This window comes from Siphateles boraxobius, unplaced genomic scaffold (genome assembly GCF_051911475.1).
Source record: "Siphateles boraxobius isolate OS27281-9 unplaced genomic scaffold, OSU_SipBor_1 33, whole genome shotgun sequence".
Taxonomy (NCBI): Eukaryota; Metazoa; Chordata; class Actinopteri; order Cypriniformes; family Leuciscidae; genus Siphateles; species Siphateles boraxobius.
This window is the reverse complement of record NW_027508953.1, coordinates 4,987,332-5,006,349: the sequence shown is the minus strand read 5'-3', so window position 1 is coordinate 5,006,349 and position 19,018 is coordinate 4,987,332. Positions and strand designations below refer to the sequence as shown.

Below are 19,018 nucleotides of genomic sequence, written 5' to 3'. Positions count from 1 at the left end.
AATCGCAATGATTATGTTAACAACAAAAAACAGAAGCTCATCTATGGTTAAAAACCAACTGTCCGCTGCATTGTCATTCTCATAGACAGCTGAAGAAAGGACATTCTCCATTGACATCAGTTTCCTTCACAACATCGACGGAAGTGGCGTTGATTTTCGCGCAAGGAAACGGGTCCTGGCGCGCCAAATTTCAAAGCACTTCCTGGGGAGAGGAGGCGATAAGATTTACCACGGAGCACAAATAAAAGAGACATGTAGCGTTTTACTAAACATATACCTTCATAATTTAGGTATGTCATGCATTTGTAAGTGTTTTATTATCGTAATGTTCGACGAAATGAGATGGTTGTATTTATAAAACAGCTGTTTTCAACTGGCTTTGTGTGAATGTGCTTCATGCGCGAGCCATCCACTGCTCAGCCTTCACAACCACTAACATTTCTTTTAGCGACGCTGCTATAGCGAAATATGTATGGCAAACAAACGTCTGTGCTTTGTAAATACGCCGCATGTTTTATAAACTACTGCTTTGAAACGTTTTTGATCAACTGTATATGATTTAAAGTTCCGTAAAGAAACCTATAGGCTTCGATGCATGGTGTAAATCAGAGAGAATCAGACGGTGCTACTGTATAGGCGACGCGCAACTTACTTTGACATTTGGTCAAGCTATAAATGTTTGTATTGTTGGGGCAATGCCATGGTCCAGGTTGACTAGCGACTCTTTAAATTGTTTTTTTTTTGTAAATGTATTTAATATAATGAAAATAGTAGGCTATTTCTTGCATTATTCATGTATTACTCTGTATAAAGATCAATACAGTATGTCTAAGCATTGTGGTGTAACGTTATATTAAAATGAACTATATATATACAAATATACATGTAAATATTTAAAAGCATACTACTATGCATGGTGTGTGTGTGTGTATATATATATATATATATATATATATATATATATATATATATATATGTGTGTGTGTGTGTGTGTGTGTGTGTGTGTATGATTAGAACTACGAAAGCATCATGTTAATTATTATCAGAACTTTGATTTGATTTTTTTAATTTTCACTTTAGAAATGCTAAAAAATAATTTGCAATAAAGAATTAAATATTGGTAATGTCACTAAAGCCCTGTATTGTTCTGTTTTCCAGAATGAAGACCTGCAAGTGACGGCATCTGGCCCGGCACTGCATATCCACTTTTAATACTTTACATACCTAGACATTTTGCGCAGAAATCTATCTAACTATCTGTGCTGCAACTTGTCCTACAAATATTTTAATAATATCTAGTGTGTCAGATGTTATTTACTGGGCATAATAATTTATTTATAAGGGTCGCACTCAAAAGAGTCTTTCTGAGTAGCGAGTCTTTGATGGAGGACGTTTAGCCCAGTGTTATGTGATTGGCCCAGCTGTTGCCAGCTGTGTTGCAGATTTTCTCCCCATTTATTTGTGGGATGTCAAAATGTCGTCAGGAGTCCAGCCGTGTTTTCAACTGTTGAGGATTGGATTGTCTCATACAAACAGTAGTAACGCCCATGGAAATGAGTCATCTGACTCTGCGCCTGACCTGTACACTTTCCGCCCCGCTCTGGCCCAGTGTGTGTTTCGGCTGGGACAGGCCACAGAGCTCTGTGACGTCACTCTGGAGTCAGTAATTGTGTCCCGTATCCATGCTGAGCTCCATGTGGAAAGAGAAACCGATGCCTCCGGAGAAGAGGGCTGGAAAGTTCAAGTGAAGGACCGCAGCAGCTATGGTGGGGGTTGTGCTATATTTAAAAATAAAATTATATACATACATAAATTATATATTTATACATATGTACATACTATATATAGATATATATATATATATATATATATATACACACACACACACATATAATATATATATCTTTGTATTATTGCTATTTAATTAATTGCATGTGTGTATATATACATACGCACACATGTATACATTATATATATATACCTGTATATATATATATATATATTTGTGTGTGTGTATATATATATATATATATATATATATACATACTATATATATATATATATATATATATATATATCTTTGTATTTCTGCTGTTTAATTAATTGCATGTGTGTATATATACATACGCCGACATGTATACACTATATATATATATATATTTGTGTGTGTATGTATATATGTGTGTGTGATACAATTAATCGTGATTTAATCTATTTGACAGCATTACTTTGTAACTTTTCCCCCGCCAGCGTTTCTTTTTTTTTTAAGCTGCCAGCGACCGCTAGCCTTTTTGTTAATTTTCACACAATTTTCATGGCCCCCAGAATTTTGTTGTATAAATATTTGAACATAGAGTATATCAAAAGAAAGAACAGAGCCTCTGCTTTCACACGAAAAAAACCTGTTTTATTCTAGCTTAACGCATTCTCTCTCTTTATTTATCAACAATTGAATATGGGTACGTTTCATAAAAAAAGCAACATTTTGAGCAAAAAGCTGAGAAAAACGCGTTTTTGTCAAAGACTACATCAAGATCGGATTCAGAAGGATGGTCAAAACATAGATGGAGTAGAACGAGTCCATCAATACCCATAAAGCTTGCACAGTCCTATATCTCAATCTGAACATTTCATTTGGTAACATTAGGCAGCTTTGATTTATATGCTGTTTAATGTTGATAATAGCGTTATTTTACATATGCATCTGCTATTGCTTGTTTCTGTTTCTGTTTTTGTTTTATCAGGAAATTCTGTACTCTTTCAGAAGATGTGTCATAGCTTCCCCTACCGTATAACAGTGAAAACATGGCAAATTCCATCAATGGCGGGGAAAGAGTTAATGATTTCAATATATAAAATACTATAAATGCAATATTTAGTTTTAGTTTGTTTCTTAATATTTTGCTTTAAATGTATAGCCTAATTCTATTTTTATGTGAACATGACCTACACAATTGCATTCTGGGACAAGTGTAGATTATTTTATTACAAGCTCTGATGTAAAATGTCTTCTAAAAAGTTTCTCTCTGTTCCACAGGCACATGGGTAAATGACATACGCCTCCAACAAGGGGTGTTAAAGGAAATCTTTGATGGCGACACACTCACCATCGGTGGCCAATCGGGACGAGCAAGCCCAGAATTCTACTTCCTCTTCCAGAAAGTACGGGTTCGCCCACTGGACTTTGACGCCATCACTGTGCCTAAAGCGGGTTCCTTCTCATCTGACATTAAGAACCGGATCAGAACGTCCTTGGACCGTAAACCAGACCCCGCCTTGGACATTTCAAAGCTGTCCATCAACAGAGCCACGGTCATCCTCAACTCCATCGGCAGCCTGAGCAAGATGAACGGCAGCTGCTGGACTTTTAAGAAAAGCGAAAAAACGACCACCTCGAATACTCCGCCATTCAACGCTTTGGCCCCGCCCACAACCCCGCCTCCTTTCCAGGCTGTTGGCGAGATTTCATCCAAGTCTGTCCCGCCATCCTCAAAGAGCCGACGCAAATCAGCCCACACGGTTCTGCTGGAGGACGACAGTTCAGATGATCCCGCGGGCCGCAGAGACGCGGAGGACGGGAGGAGAGTACAAGCAAAGAAAAGACGACGACTTTACAAATCAGAGTCAGAGGTGTTTCAACCCCCTCTACCCAAACTGGAGCAGAGTTGCCGCTCACAGTTTGATGTGTCGAAACACACCGGCAGCATTTTCAATGCGCCACCGAACAGGCAGTTCAATCATGTTGTGAACATGAGTCACACCACAGGCAACAGCATCAATCTGACTCCCCTCCGCCAGCAGAAGCCCTGCTTGTCTGGTCCTGGAAGGAGACCTAGGGCACACAGCTCTCCGATATACTCTTCCCTGAGGATGGGAAGTGAGAATTACAACCTGACCTCCCCATCAGCGAGGATGAGCAAGACGGAGACGGCGAGCGGGGTGATTTCTCGCTTTCAGGCCTCAACTGGGTGAGTGATACTACTGGATAGTGACATACAGGAGCCTCACGATCATCAAAAGCCCGAAACAATCTGGAATTTATATAGGAATTTATGATCTATTTGTTTCAGAATTTATATATATTTATTCTAAAATTAAAGTCATTAATATTTTTTAGTATCTAATTTAGTATTTTATCTAATTTATTTAGTATCTAATTAATTGTATTTTATATTTATATATATATATATATATATATATATATATATATATAGAATAAAGATCTTAATCATTTCCCTAGATTTTCTAGGCTTGGAAATATATAGCAATCAATTTGTAATTTCCAAGCCTAGAAAATGTATGGAAATTATTAAAATCTTTATTCTTGTCTGTCTGTCTTTTATAAAATTAATATTTCTAAGAGTGAGAATATTTTGTCTAATTTATTATTGTATCACTAATATAAAATATCAGGAAATTTTTGTTTTCAACGCCTGAAAATATATATTGAAATAAATAAAATATTTTATAATAGAATAAAGTATAAAATGGAATCATGTTTTTTTATTATAATATAATGACTATATATAGATAATTAAAGTCATTAATATTTCTAAATGTCAGTAGTACATTTTTCTAATTAATTGCATTTATTAATGTAAAATATTAGGGAATTTGTGATATCCAAGTCTGAAAAATGTATGGAAATTAATTAAATCTTTATTCTGAAGTTATAAGGTTTAAAAATATAAAAACAAGTTTAAAAACTTGTTTTAAAAACAAAACAACATAATAAAAAACAATATTTATAAACAATATAAAATACAAAAATATTTTATGAAAATAAAGCGATAACATTTTTTTAACAATAGTATATTTTATGTATTGATTGCATTTATTAATATATAATTTTACAGATTTTTTCTTTTCCTGCAGGCGACGACGTGGAAGGCCTAGAAAACACCCGCTGCCACCACGGCCTTCCCTGCCATCTCCCTCATCATCATCTTCCTCTAGCTCCTCCTCTTCCTCCTCCTCCTCTTCTTCCTCCTCTTCTGAAGACGAGGATGACGTTGGCGTGGGGGTCGCTCAGGGTGTGGAACCGTGCGCGGCGTCACACTGTCGTCTCCCGCAGCAGGACACCGTGCAGTGGATCCAGTGTGACGACTGCGACGCCTGGTATCACCTCGACTGCCTGCCACACAAACACAACAGAGACTCGCTGCTGTGCGACCCCAACGCAGACTTCCACTGCGGCTGCCGCGCGCCTTCCTCTTCATTCAAGGCTCTGTAATAAACCTAATGCTCTCAGACATTGTTATTACGACCAAATTCATGGGGACTGGCAGATTTGTTGCTTCTTGGCATTCCCCGTGCAAACGATGGCGAGTTAATGTTTTCTGCAGTGGTGCTAATTGCGTTGAATGGTGATTTAATCTGATTTGGATCAAATGAGGGTGTTGGATTTGCACACCAGCTTCAATACGCACTGCATCCCATTAGAACTCAACACTGGATGCTTTCTAACAATTTTTGATACATGTATTCCACATACACAAGGATGTAATCTTCTGAAAGCTAAAAATCAAAAATATGTATGAATATATTTCTGTCTTTTTTTGTGGGGTTTTATATTATCAGAAGTATGGATTGATGAATTAAAGAGACTGAGTCTTTGGATTCAAATATCGAAGATGACTTGTATAGGCTTTGTTATCTATAGATACAGTTGGTTAAACATACTTTACCAACATAATGGCTGGTATGTAATATGTTGTCATTAAATACTGTATGAGAGGTTTTAACTGGGTGATGAGATCCATAAGTATGCAGTTATGAAGACGTGCTGTCTTATTCAAGGGTTGCATAAGCATTAATTTCAGAACAATTCCACTCCTGAAGCTTTTGATTGAATGCATAAGTGAAGTGGAAACATTTCCATGTACATTTTAACCTTGAAATTTCATCGCACACATGATTGTCAGTTGTTTTTTTGTAATGTGGGCTGTTATTAACTCAAGTTTTGATTCTGGTCTGGACTAAGCCTGTGTAGATGTATAACTGTTTATAAGAATAGAATTGCTGTGGTATGAATGTTAAAAGATACTTTCACTGTCTTCACTTTAACTCAACATTCTAAAAACGACAAATGACTTCTGTCACCATGTTTGTCTTGTTGGGAATCAAGGGCTGAATAAAGAATTCTATATTTAAAATATGATTTGTCAGTATGTATTGTGTGAAGTGAGGACCTGTTAGTGACCATCGGACAGTGCATTTTATATAATAAGAAAACTTAGCTGTCAGTATAGATATAAGATAATATGACATGCATTTCTCTATTTTGCTATCTTGCATGATCTCATTTGAACAAATGTATGAAGATATAGTAACTTTTAGCTGTATTTAGTATATATTTATATTCTTATTTTAAATATTTGTTCATTTAAAAATGTCATGAATGCAGTACACTATTTTTCTCATTGCTGGTCCTGCAGAGCTGCTTTTCAGGGTACGTACGTTTACACTAAAAAGATGCACTAAAAACAGAAAAGATTTTCCTTTGCGTTTTTGGTGTATAGATGACAAAGTTATCAAAATGATCCCCGTTCACACGGATCGGCGGAAATGACAAAAAAACGTATTAGGGCAGGCCAGTAGTTAGTGATTATGTCACTTTGTAAAGAAACACTACACCAATAAACTGATCATGCAATGCACATGATGTCACAGTTTTCACAAATTCGCGTTTTTGTAGTTTAAACAGACGAAAAGAGTATCGTTTTCAAAAACTTTTAATCCTGTTTTCAAAAGTTTGTGTTTTCAGGCCCCCAAAACTAACCCCGTTTTAATGCATGGTGCAATTAAGTAGCATGAGAAGTAGCTAGTTTAAAAAAAAAACTAAAAGCTTGACGTGCGAGAACCTATGACGTTCATTCTTGTGTTACGCAGCACGTTTGAGCTTTAGCAAGAACCAATGAGGTTCATTCTCGTGTTACACAGCACGTTTGAGCTTTAGCAAGAACCAATGAGGTTCATTCTCGTGTTACACAGCACGTTTGAGCTTTAGCAAGAACCAATGAGGTTCATTCTCGTGTTACGCAGCACGTTTGAGCTTTAGCAAGAACCAATGAGCTTCATTCTCGTGTTACACAGCACGTTTGAGCTTTAGCAAGAACCAATGAGGTTCATTCTCGTGTTACGCAACACGTTTGAGCTTCAGCAAGGACTAGGGATGCACTGAATCCAGGATTCGGATTCGGCCGAATATTGGGCTTTTTGACGGGGGTTCGGTTTCTGCCAAACCTTCAAATTTTTTTCCACCGAACCGAACCCTAGGCTTGCACTATGCGTGCTACGCTGGTCGACATCACACAGTCGTTGATTACTGAAAAATGTTTACGTAGGTTCGAGTGCAGTAGAGCTGAGAATTTGAAAATGGAACTCGTGAGCAGGAAAAGTGTTGTTTGGCAGTACTTTCAGTTAAAAGAAGGCGATTCAAGTCGAGCTATATGTTCTATTTGCAATGGCGATTTGTCTCGGGGTGGCAAGGACTTTAATTCATTAATGTTTAATTCATTAATGTGTTTACTGTTTTAATGGACTGAGGATGGGAGTAGGATTCGGTATTCGGTTTCGGATTCGGCAGAATCTTAACCAGTGGATTCGGTATTCGGCCGAACCCCAAAAATTTGGATCCGGTGCATCCCTAGCAAGAACCAATGAGGTTCATTCATGTTACGCAGCACGTTTGAGCTTCAGCAAGAACCAATGAGGTTCATTCTCGTGTTCGCAGCACGTTTGAGCTTCAGCAAGAACCAATGAGGTTCATTCTCGTGTTACGCAGCACGTTTGAGCCAGTGCCATAGAGAGAAAGAGTTGCGACACGCTTTGATGTCGCCGCTATGGCTGTCACGTGGTTCATGTAAGCCCCAATAGTTCCAAAACATACGCTGGCTGTCATGTTCTTCTATGGGACAGACAACAGCAATTACATTATTGAACGGTCAATATAAAATAAAACACACACCCAAGTACTTTTTCAGCTGTTACTGCATTATTGCATTTAGTTAATGTCAGTTTTGCATTTGGAGAGGCAGGGTGACAACGAAATACTGTATATTACTTAGATAAGTTTTAGGGGGGTTTTTTGAGGGAAAAGCTTAGTGTTCATGTTCGCATAGGTAGTAGCACTGCCTTTAGCGGCTTTCATCGGTTGATGGATCGTCTCATGATATTTATTTTAGCACAACTGGGCTGTATTAGGCTATTGATCCGTGATCTTGCTTAAAAATTCCGATTCAGCCATTAGCCTACCTTCGTGATCACGCAAAGAGGTCTACAGTGGCGGTCCGTTCAGAATTCCAACCAACATAAAATATAAATAATTACGCTGTGCATGTACCAATGAATGATTTAGGAGGGAAAAGGACAGCTCCCATAACGTAGAAAGCAACGACTATATTTGCAGCAATGTTCGGTATATATTAACTTCATAAAATGAAACCGGAGAGATAGTTAATGAGTGAATTAACTATGTTCCTAAATGCGTAGCTAAATAACTGTTAACGGGATTCATTTCAGTATGGCTAATGTACCCCTTCATCCTACCCTAATCATAGACTAAACCATTCATCAGAAAACACACACAAATAGGCTACATGTATACGATGTACTGTGTAAAGGTACACATGTATATATATTTTTCAATCACACATTACTAACCCTAACCCATACACATAATATATTAATTGTGTATGTATATATATATATATATGAATGCATGTGTATTTATGTAGGCCTATATGTATTACACAAACACACATTTTGACAAATATGCATATATACACACACATAACCCTAACCCATTTAAATAAATGAATTGTGTGTGTGTGTGTGTATATATATATATATATATATATATATATATATATATATATATATATATATATAAATATTATTATTAATAATATTATATATTATATACATCAGGTTACCGTAAGTTAGCTAACGTTAGTGTCACGTAAATAGCTGCAATTAACCTATTATCTTCCAATAAACATTAACTAAAACTGGCTACATAAAATATAACTACTGACTAGATTCACGAGAGGTCGGCTAATGTGTTTAAAAGTAAAGAAATAAAGTAATTTCATTAATTTACCAGCGAGCGTACTTCGGAAACACTGAAAAGGAATGGGGTTCAATGCTGGAACTATCGGTGTTTTGTAACTATTGGCTGCTCCACGACACGCGTTACTTCCGCATTCCAAAGTTCCTATGGCGGTCTATGGGAGTTTTGCAACTATTTCTCTCTCTACGGCACTGGTTTGAGCTTCAGCAAGATCCAATATGAGGTTCATTCGTGTTACGCAGCACATTTGAGCTTCAGCAAGAGCCAGTGAGGTTCATTCTCGTGTTACACAGCACGTTCGAGCTTTAGCAAGAACCAATGAGGTTCATTCTCGTGTTACACAGCACGTTTGAGCTTCAGCAAGAGCCAATGAGGTTCATTCTCGTGTTACGCAGCACGTTCGAGCTTTAGCAAGAACCAATGAGGTTCATTCTCGTGTTACACAGCACTTTTGAGCTTCAGCAAGAGCCAATGAGGTTGATTCGTGTTACGCAGCACGTTTGAGCTTCAGCAAGAGCCAATGAGGTTGATTCGTGTTACGCAGCACGTTTGAGCTTCAGCAAGAACCAATGAGGTTCATTCGTGTTACGCACCATGTTGGAGCTTCAGCAAGAGCCAATGAGTTTCATTCGTGTTACGCAGCACGTTTGAGCTTCAGCAAGAACCAATGAGGTTCATTCTCGTGTTACTCAGGTGGAACCCAGTACAATTCCTCTGAAGTCTGTGACCTAAATGTCTGAATCACCTACTGTCACATCACATCCCGTCCCATTTGTCCATTCCTTGAACATCCCTGTTGTTCTGGGAGGCATTTGTAACACCTTGTGGGTTTGAGGTCAGCAGAGACTCATACCTGTGCATTACAGAGGCTGTCTCTATGATGGATGGCTTGTATTAACTGTTCTCTGCTCAGATAAAGTGAAACTCGTCTAGTCTTGTGAAATTTCAATAACGCTGGCTGTTTTGCACATCTGTAGGCGGGCATCTGGAGGACTGAAGGTGTTTGATTTGCTATCATTATATTAAACTCCATATTAAATATATATTGAGCTCTAGTCTACATCATATCATACAATGTGTATATGTATATTTAATAGTATTTTTACTATTTTATGAGTTTTATATGTTATATATATATAGTGTGTGTGTGTGTGTATATATATATATATATCATATTTAATATTATATATTCACTAATAATATATAATGTAGAATAAGATTAACAGAATAGAATAGCATTTAAATATATTCATTTAATATATGAATTACATGAAATTATATGAATTACTGTGTATAAATATTGTGTAGCCTATATATAAATACACTCATATGCATGTATATATTTAAGAAAAATGTGTAATTTATATATAAAATATTTATATTTATTTATAACATAATATATATACAGTATATACATGCAAATATTTCTTAAATATATACATGCATATGTGTGTATTTAAATATACAAAATAATTATACACAGTACACACACATGTAAACAAACTTTTAAAAATCGTTGCCCAGCCCTAATGCACACACACACACACACACACACACACACACACACACACACACACACACACACACACACACACACACACACACACACACACACACACACACACACACACACACACACACACACACATATATATTTCATGTTACCTTTTTTGGAATTTCTTAATCTGAGCATATTAACACATTAATTTTTCTTTGAAGGGAATTATGATCATTTTTAATGAATTTTATTAGTGTCAATGATAATGATATTCATCAATTAATAATGAACTAATTTAAAAATATCATGCATAATACATTTGCTCTGCAGAATTAAGGACCGAATAATCTATTATTAATGTTATTTATGTGTCCAGCACTGAGCACAGGGAATTATTTTATTATATAAAAGTACATACTACTCCAGTGACTAGATTCCTGAACATAAATTCACCTGTCCAGTGCCTTTATACAGGGCTGTTGGGTTGCCATGTCAACCTGACATCTGTGTACGTTATCAAGGAGAGATCTAACAGAGGTGTGAAATCTTTTCAGGTTCTTCCTAATGAGGGCAATGGATTGCAGTGTGTCCGTGTTGCCATGGCGATGCTTTTTGCAGTCAATGGAAGTGCAAGCAGGACCTGTAAGACAGAGACAAATGCTGGAAGAAAAAAACAAACTGATGCGAAGACAAAGATGATTACTGCGGTGCTAGTTAAGAGTCTGATTAAGCTAGTAGGGATGAAGCGAAATATAACGGCTTAAAGAGGAAGATTAATGCACATGCCAGCTTCCTTTGGCCACCAGAGGGCAGTCTTGTCCCATTAGCCCGAGGCTCAATATAATTTATATCCCCGATGTGTTCAAATTTGGTATGTAGGCTATTCCTCGTCTCACACTGTTTGTGCAACAGACATGAATGAGACACTAATTATAGACGCTACTACTTAACTAATCAATCTAACACGCTCAAACAAAAACAGGTGAAACATTCCCACAGAGTAGAAAATGAAATCAAAATGAACAATTCTTATTTGTTATGGACCACTGCATTATTCCTTGTAAATGATTAATCCACACACATCATTATTGTTTTAAAACCCAGTGCCCTCATAATCTTTAATCAAAATAGCTTCCTCTTCATCATCTCTTTTCTTCTCTGATGAGTGTTTACTGGGGCGAGGGCGGGGCAACCTGTCACTCACATCAGATCGACCAATAGCAAACCACAACCATCCAATCAAGTCCCATTAGACAAAATCAAGTACAACCCTTCACATTTCCTTGTTCAAGAAGCCGTTTCAGTCAGATACAGGTCTATCACAACTTCAGTGTCTTCCCTACTTTTTATCAAGGATAAAAGCCATAGAGAATTGGGGGAGATGTATTTTGACAACCAGAACATGTGATTGAGTGAATGACCTCCTTGCCTCTGATAGTGGTGTCCTCAGCCTTCTGATTCTTTTGCAGCTTTTTGTAACTGTTTGCCATTCTGTATTCCTATCTCGTCTAACTGCTGTCAGTATTACAGGAATTGTCCTTCAAGCTCATATCTCTCAGACAGGGAACAATTCATTATAAACACAAAGCTAATTATGTCACCGTTTACAGTGGAGTACCTCAAGGATCTGTTCTTGGTCCACTTCTATTTTTAATCTACATGCTTCATCTGGGTCAGATCATCCAGCGTCATGGTCTTAATTTACACAGTTATGCTGATGATACACAAATCTATCTTTCTGCTCAGCCTAATTCTGTTTTTCCTCCCCCTTCCATTACATCCTGCCTATACGATCTCAAAGCATGGATGGCTCAAAACTTCTTAAAACTGAATACTGAAAAAAAAAAAACAGTAATCTTGTTGATAGGCCCTAAATCCCTTGTCTCCTGCCAACATGAATTCTCTATTCATATTGACAGTTTTAGTCTTTCCTTACATGCAAACTTGGGGTAATATTATGCTTTAAACCCCACGTCAATCAGCTTGTTAAGAATTGTTTTTTTCCATCTCTTCCAATCTCATAGTTGCTGAAACTGTTGTCCATGCTATTATAAGCTCATGTCTGGACTATTGTAACACTTTGTTTTAAGAACTACCCACTAAAACCCTTAATCGCCTGCCACTTATTCAAGCCTCGGCTGCTCGTGCCTTTACATTTAACAAACAATCTGCTCACATCACTCCCATCCTACAGCAATTGCATTGGCTCCCTATTCACTAATAGGCTATATATATTAGTGCTGTCAATCATAACATATAAGTTTTTGTTTACATTATATATATATATATATATATATATATATATATGTGTGTGTGTGTGTGTGTGTGTGTGTTTGTTTGTGTACTTACATACTTACACATAAGTTTATACACACACACAGAGACATTTATATATATATATATATATATATATATATATATATGTATGTGTGTGTGTGTGTGTGTGTGTTTTTTATATATGTATTGTATATACACAGACAGACAGATATATATGTAATAATATATATACACATATATTATGTAACAACAACTTTTATGTTAGATGCGAATCATGCGATTAATCGATTTGACAGCACTAATATATAGGCTATACATATTGTCTTCAGAAAAGCCAAAAATCGAGTTTTGGTCCCTTGTTAACCTCATTATAAATAAACATTTAAAAAAATGTATGTGAAAACTAAAAGCATTGAAAACTCACTTCTCAGTTTATTATTTAAGTAGCCTTAATGCTATTTTGCAGAATTGAATTATATATTCATTCACATGGACGATATAATATCGAGCCGATCATGCAGCATAAACATGCAATATAATGTATAATGTAAACTGAAAAGCAGGAATTAACCTGACAGCTGAAACCTGACGCCTGATGGACTGCAGGCAGACTGAGGTTATCAGAACATGCTCTGCTTCAGATCGTCTGGCTGACTGACAGGGATCTAATGGGATAGCAGAGCACGGAGACACTTGAAAATTCATCCATTTCTGCTGACCGGGTGAGCGGCCAGCACAGAAAACGACATCGCTCAGCAACCTCAGCACGAGAGCGCTCAGGGCAACTTTCTTCGGCACAGCCTTTCTGAACCAGGCAAGCCCCGAATCGAACATTAGTGTTGATAGGAGTTTGTTTTAGAAATGATGCAGGCGAACAAATGAGGTTCTACTTACATTCCTGTGTGTGTGTGTATGTGTGTGTGCGCAAACCACAACCATTCAACCATCCAATCAATCCCCAAAATCAAGTCCCGCCCTACATTTTTTTTTCTTGTTCGAGAAGCCATTTCACTGTTTGAGAAGCTGTTCCATTAAATGTTTCATTAAAGTCTATTTTACAAGTCACGGTCTAGACCAGAATATCTTAGACACTTTTAAATGGCTATGACGTCAGCCAGTAAGCAACCATTTAGAACACCCTAGCAACCACATCACCATGCTACAAACACTCTGAATAGGCTAATCAAGTCAAGTCACCTTTAGTTACGAAGTGCTTACAATTCAGAGTGTTTCAAAGCAGTGATAACAGGAGAATTATGCATTTCGGCTGTTGTTCAGCTCAAGTCAGTGTTGTTTCAGTGGCATTTTAAAGATCATCAATTATTAAATTAGTTCATTTCTCCTAAAGCTGTTATGCAAAAAAAAAAAAAAAAAAAAAAAAAATGATGTCATCATCTAGCTCAGTTTCAGTTCTCATACAACAGCATTGCAGAAACCCCTCACTGTAAAAAAATTGCTGTAGTTATGCAGCTGTTTGCCAGTAACTTACTGTAGATTTAAATTGATGTATATTTACTGGCAACAGTTTGTTCAAAGTTAAATGAACATTAAACATTAACAAGTCTTTGTCTTTACAGGATAAAAAACATAACAATCTAATGCAAAGCATTCAGGGAACCAGAAATTTTCATCAACCTTTTTCTGTTTTTTTTCCTTCAGATTTTGGTTCCCAGAATGCTTTGCATGAGGCTGTTATTTTAGTTTTATTCTGTAAAGATAAAGACTTGTTAATGTTTAAAGTTCATTTAACTTTGAACAAACTGTTGCCAGTAAATAACATCAATTTAAATCTACAGTAAGTTACTGGCAAGCAGCTGCCAGTAATACCGTAATTTCTACAGGTTTTTTTTACAGTGCTGTTGTGAGTTTAGCATGGCAAGCGCCACTCAGATTTGTTTCTAAAAATGTGATTTTTGTTACCCAACAAGGGTACTAATTGAACTAATTCATCAATTAGACATTTTGCAGGGTGCGTATATTTGGGAAAACAGATCAATAAATTCAGGGCAATTGATACAATACATTTTGTGTTATTGATTTTGTTATTGATATGGTTCTGCAGGCGTTATGGTGCAGTCAGACTCAGACATTGGTGATTTGAGATTGTGTGTGTGTGTGTGTGTGTGTGTGTGTGTGTGTGTGTGTGTGTGTGTGTGTGTGTGTGTGTGTGTGTGTGTGTGTGTGTGTGTGTGTGTGTGTGTGTGTGTAAACAGGACACAGGTGTCCCCGTCTCATGCCTCTGCAAATATCTCTTCTCCTCCAGTCATCGCTGGGCTGATGTGAGCGGATGGATGGATGGATGATAGCAGCTCCGTGAAGAAGGATGAGTGGCTTCGATGCCTGCCACATTACTCTTACTCATAGTTCAATTGTTTTTATGTCCATTGCACTTTCTTACACAGACCAAATTCTGTGGAGAATTTACAATGAGTGGCCGCCCAGTTCTCTCGATGCATAATAACTAGGGTTCATTTTTTATTTGAACAGGCATTTGTTCTTGCTTTTCTTACACTTTTAATGCCTTTATTGCTTATACTTTCTAATGCTTTTTTTTTGGTGTAGATTTTTTTGCTTTACTTTTGTTTATTTTAAATCTTCGTATGAAAATATATTATAAAATGAATTCTAACATTAGTGATCTATATAAAATGACACAAATATGAACCATTTCAATGTCTATTGTTATATCAATTTTCTCTTTGCAGTTTCCATTAGTCCATTAGTAGATGAAATGATCTGAAACACAAAGAGAAATCAAGGTTAATATCCCTTTTTACTGCCCATCATTACCAATCAAGCTGTAATTTTGAAGTGTATAAGTGTTCACACTCACTAATATGCACTGCTGGACATATTAAAGAGTGTGTGAACGTATTTATTATTATAGCTTATTATCTGTCATCATGAGCCATATGTGGTGTGTTTTTCCCCTTTAAAGAACCCTTTGTGCAATGAAAAGGTTAAAATAATGTTAAAAGTTCTTAATGGAAACATCAGTTCCAATAAATAATCTTTAATTTAAGATTGTAAGAAAAAGAGCATAATTTCACATGTGTATCCTCTGGAGTTTCAGAAGAGATCAGTGTAAAAATAGCTGAGATCTCATTATAAATTCAAATATGTATCAAAATAGCTATCCACATACAGTTCATAGCTATGGCAACAGTTGTCTGATTTGTATTTCTCCTGGGGAATTTTCTCTGAGCTCTGAGAGAACGATCCCTATAAGCAATAAAACGGTCCTTTGTGTAATTTCTAACCATATGAACCGCTGTGACACATATAGAGAGTGAACTTCAGCAGAAGAACTCTTTCAGTGTTGTAGATTGGATGGTGTTCACACTAAATTAAACCTCTCTGCTGTTGCTCCAGTAAGTTTGGATGCAGAAATCAATGCTAAATTTGGCTCATTGCAGCTCATCAAAGATATAATAGCCCCCGTTTGTCAGTATGTAACTCTTATATGGATCGTTTATCCAGAAATGAAAATTGTCATCATTTACTCACCATAATGTCGTTCTAAAACTATGATTTTCTATCACTAGTGGAAATAGTAGTAGAGATGTATGCATGAATGTTTGAGCTGTTGTTTTGCACACAGTAAATGGGAACTGAGCCTCTCAAGCTCTCAAATATCACAAACAAATTCAACTCCAAACATACAAAAAGTCACAATCGATCACAAGACTTGCAAAAACACAACATATGGCAGACTTTCAGAAATATGATATTAATATTTAAGATTTGAAATGCTACACATTATATATACTTTTGATATAAATATATAGCATATATATATATATATATATATATATATATATATATATATATATATATATATATATATATTAATATAAAGTGAATATATATATATATATCAATATATATCAATATATATATATATATATATATATATATATATACACATATACATATACAAAATATACGTACATTTTTATTGATTTTATAAATGATGGATTATATAAATATAATTTAAATAATTTAAAAATATAGAATTATTCAGTTTATAATAATAATAATAACTATACAATTAATATCAATTACATTTTTATCAAATCTTACATTTAAAAAAATGTATTAGGCTATTATTAATTATAAAAAAATTAATATAATATTTATATTATATAAATACAAATATAATTATAAAAATGTATTTACAAATGTGTTAAAAATCCTATTGAACAATTCCTATAATTGTATATTTATATGTTAAAATGCAATATAAATTTAACCTGTAAATAAATAATTATATAAATAATTGTAAAATAACAGAATATTACGAGATAAGGATGTAAAATATCTTTGGGACAGTCTTGGAAAACGCTTCCTTTCCCAGAATGCCATTTACCCCCAAACTCTTCAAAATGGAATCAAAAAGCATCAAACATCCATTACCAGATGGAAACACTAAACGGCTTAATTACATATCTTCTTGAGTTATTATTTTCTTTGCATGGCGATAAAGTCAAATCTGCTTCCTCATTCCTATTGTATAGCAGTTTCACATCCTGTTTGTTGTAGCCAATTCTATCTAAATTTACACTCAAGCACTGAAAGAGAGGAAATTCTGAGTCTGTTCCTCTTACAAAACTATTGTATAACTTCAGAACATTAGGAATATACTGTCATACAGACTTCTTCCATGGTCAAGTCTTTTGTATTCAAAGTCTGATGTCATGTGCACATTCATTCAGCAAACACAAGCACATTGCTTCAATAAATCATGTGCGGGATGACTGTGAGACCATCACTGACAAAAATGACATGACCTCTGCTTCCTCTCCATCACACACACACACACACACACACACACACACACACACACACACACACACACACACACACACACACACACACACACACACACACACACACACACACACACACACACACACACACACACACACACACACCAGTGGAACTGAACATTTATGTGTGTGTGCGTGCACCATTCTAAGCAGATCATGGCTGACAAGTAAACGTCCCACAGCTCTGTGATGACAAAATCCCTCCATCTCATTCCCATTCTCATCTGCGTCAAAGTGTGCCTGCACTCCGTAGATAAAGACTGCAGGGCTGTAATCAAACCGGTCCTTCCCTTCAGCTGTACACAGCACTTTATGTTATTTACCAACAACTACGTGCTGCTCAGACTGCAAAAACACATCAGGACGCGAGACGCAATGTATGTGGACGTGAGAAACGAGCTACACGCAAGACAAAGACGGCTGATATGTTAGATATTTGTTTTTGTGCGTGCATAAGACGAATAGCTATTTGGCTCCACGGAAAAACAAAAAGGAAATGAAATAAAAAGCAAAAAAGTAATCAGAAGAGTAATGTGTTATACAGACAAGGCCCTCAGGAAATGCCTCACTTTGCAGCATTAGGCGTATTTCGGAATAATTGATTCTTTTCCATCACACAATGTCTCATTCTGACTTTGTGAAAGGCATTTTTTTTAATATTGATTTTAAATTTAAAACCGAAATCTCATTACATTAGCATTCAGAACTGTGTAGGGCAGCAGTGATTACAGCTTCAAGTCCTTTTGGCTCGGCTTCTGCACAATCTTTCACTTGTTTAAACTCCTCCTGTTTATCCATGCACGCCTCCTTGAGATTTGTCAGAAATTATGGATGTGAATCTGTAAATGCAATCTTCTCTCCCTTTCCAATAGAACTTTTTTTGCAATCTGAAACCAGTCTTTGGTTGTTGTGATGCTTAAAGTCTACTGTATTTTTCCAGCTTTTCTCAGGTTGTGTGCACTCCAGGGTTTATAGTCTACAAAAATCTGTCAGTATAAGCTTCATTTGACTTGCTCTCAATGCTCAAGTGGCTTTTGTATATATGTACTCTACCATACAGACCTGACGGATGGAGTCCTGCAGAGATGGTTGCCTTTTCAATTCACTCATACAAATGGTTTCTAATTAGATCTGAGATGAGTTTTATAATCTGATGCAATACGGGAGAAACTTGAACATTTTATTCTCATGGTCTTTCAAAAACAATCTACATTCTTAGAAGAAAAGGCTCTGTACCCTTGAAGGCTTCTGTCAGGCGCTGCATATATAGAACCTTTAAAGTTTTTCCATGGGATCATTTTATGGATTTAGGTTTTAATTAATTCATTTTCATTTTAATTA

General features: G+C 36.1%; 1 protein-coding gene across 1 annotated transcript; it reads left to right on the top strand.

Annotated features, from left to right (window-relative positions):
• Positions 1-146: 146 nt before the first annotated feature.
• On the top strand, positions 147-6,155 carry tcf19l (transcription factor 19 (SC1), like). The gene is made up of 4 exons (XM_077194937.1): positions 147-290; positions 1,159-1,766; positions 3,038-3,968; positions 4,876-6,155. Exons 2-4 carry the CDS (start codon positions 1,475-1,477, stop codon positions 5,231-5,233), a joined length of 1,581 nt encoding a protein of 526 aa, XP_077051052.1. The 5' UTR covers positions 147-290; positions 1,159-1,474; the 3' UTR covers positions 5,234-6,155.
• The last annotated feature ends 12,863 nt before the right edge of the window (positions 6,156-19,018 follow it).

Excerpts from the sequence above, each read along its gene's own strand:
- tcf19l (XM_077194937.1), top strand. The coding sequence starts at position 1,475 with ATGTCGTCAGGAGTCCAGCCGTGTTTTCAACTGTTGAGGATTGGATTG. Across the intron at positions 1,767-3,037 it reads GAAGGACCGCAGCAGCTATG|GCACATGGGTAAATGACATA; the intron begins GTGGGGGTTGTG and ends TCTGTTCCACAG. Across the intron at positions 3,969-4,875 it reads CGCTTTCAGGCCTCAACTGG|GCGACGACGTGGAAGGCCTA; the intron begins GTGAGTGATACT and ends CTTTTCCTGCAG.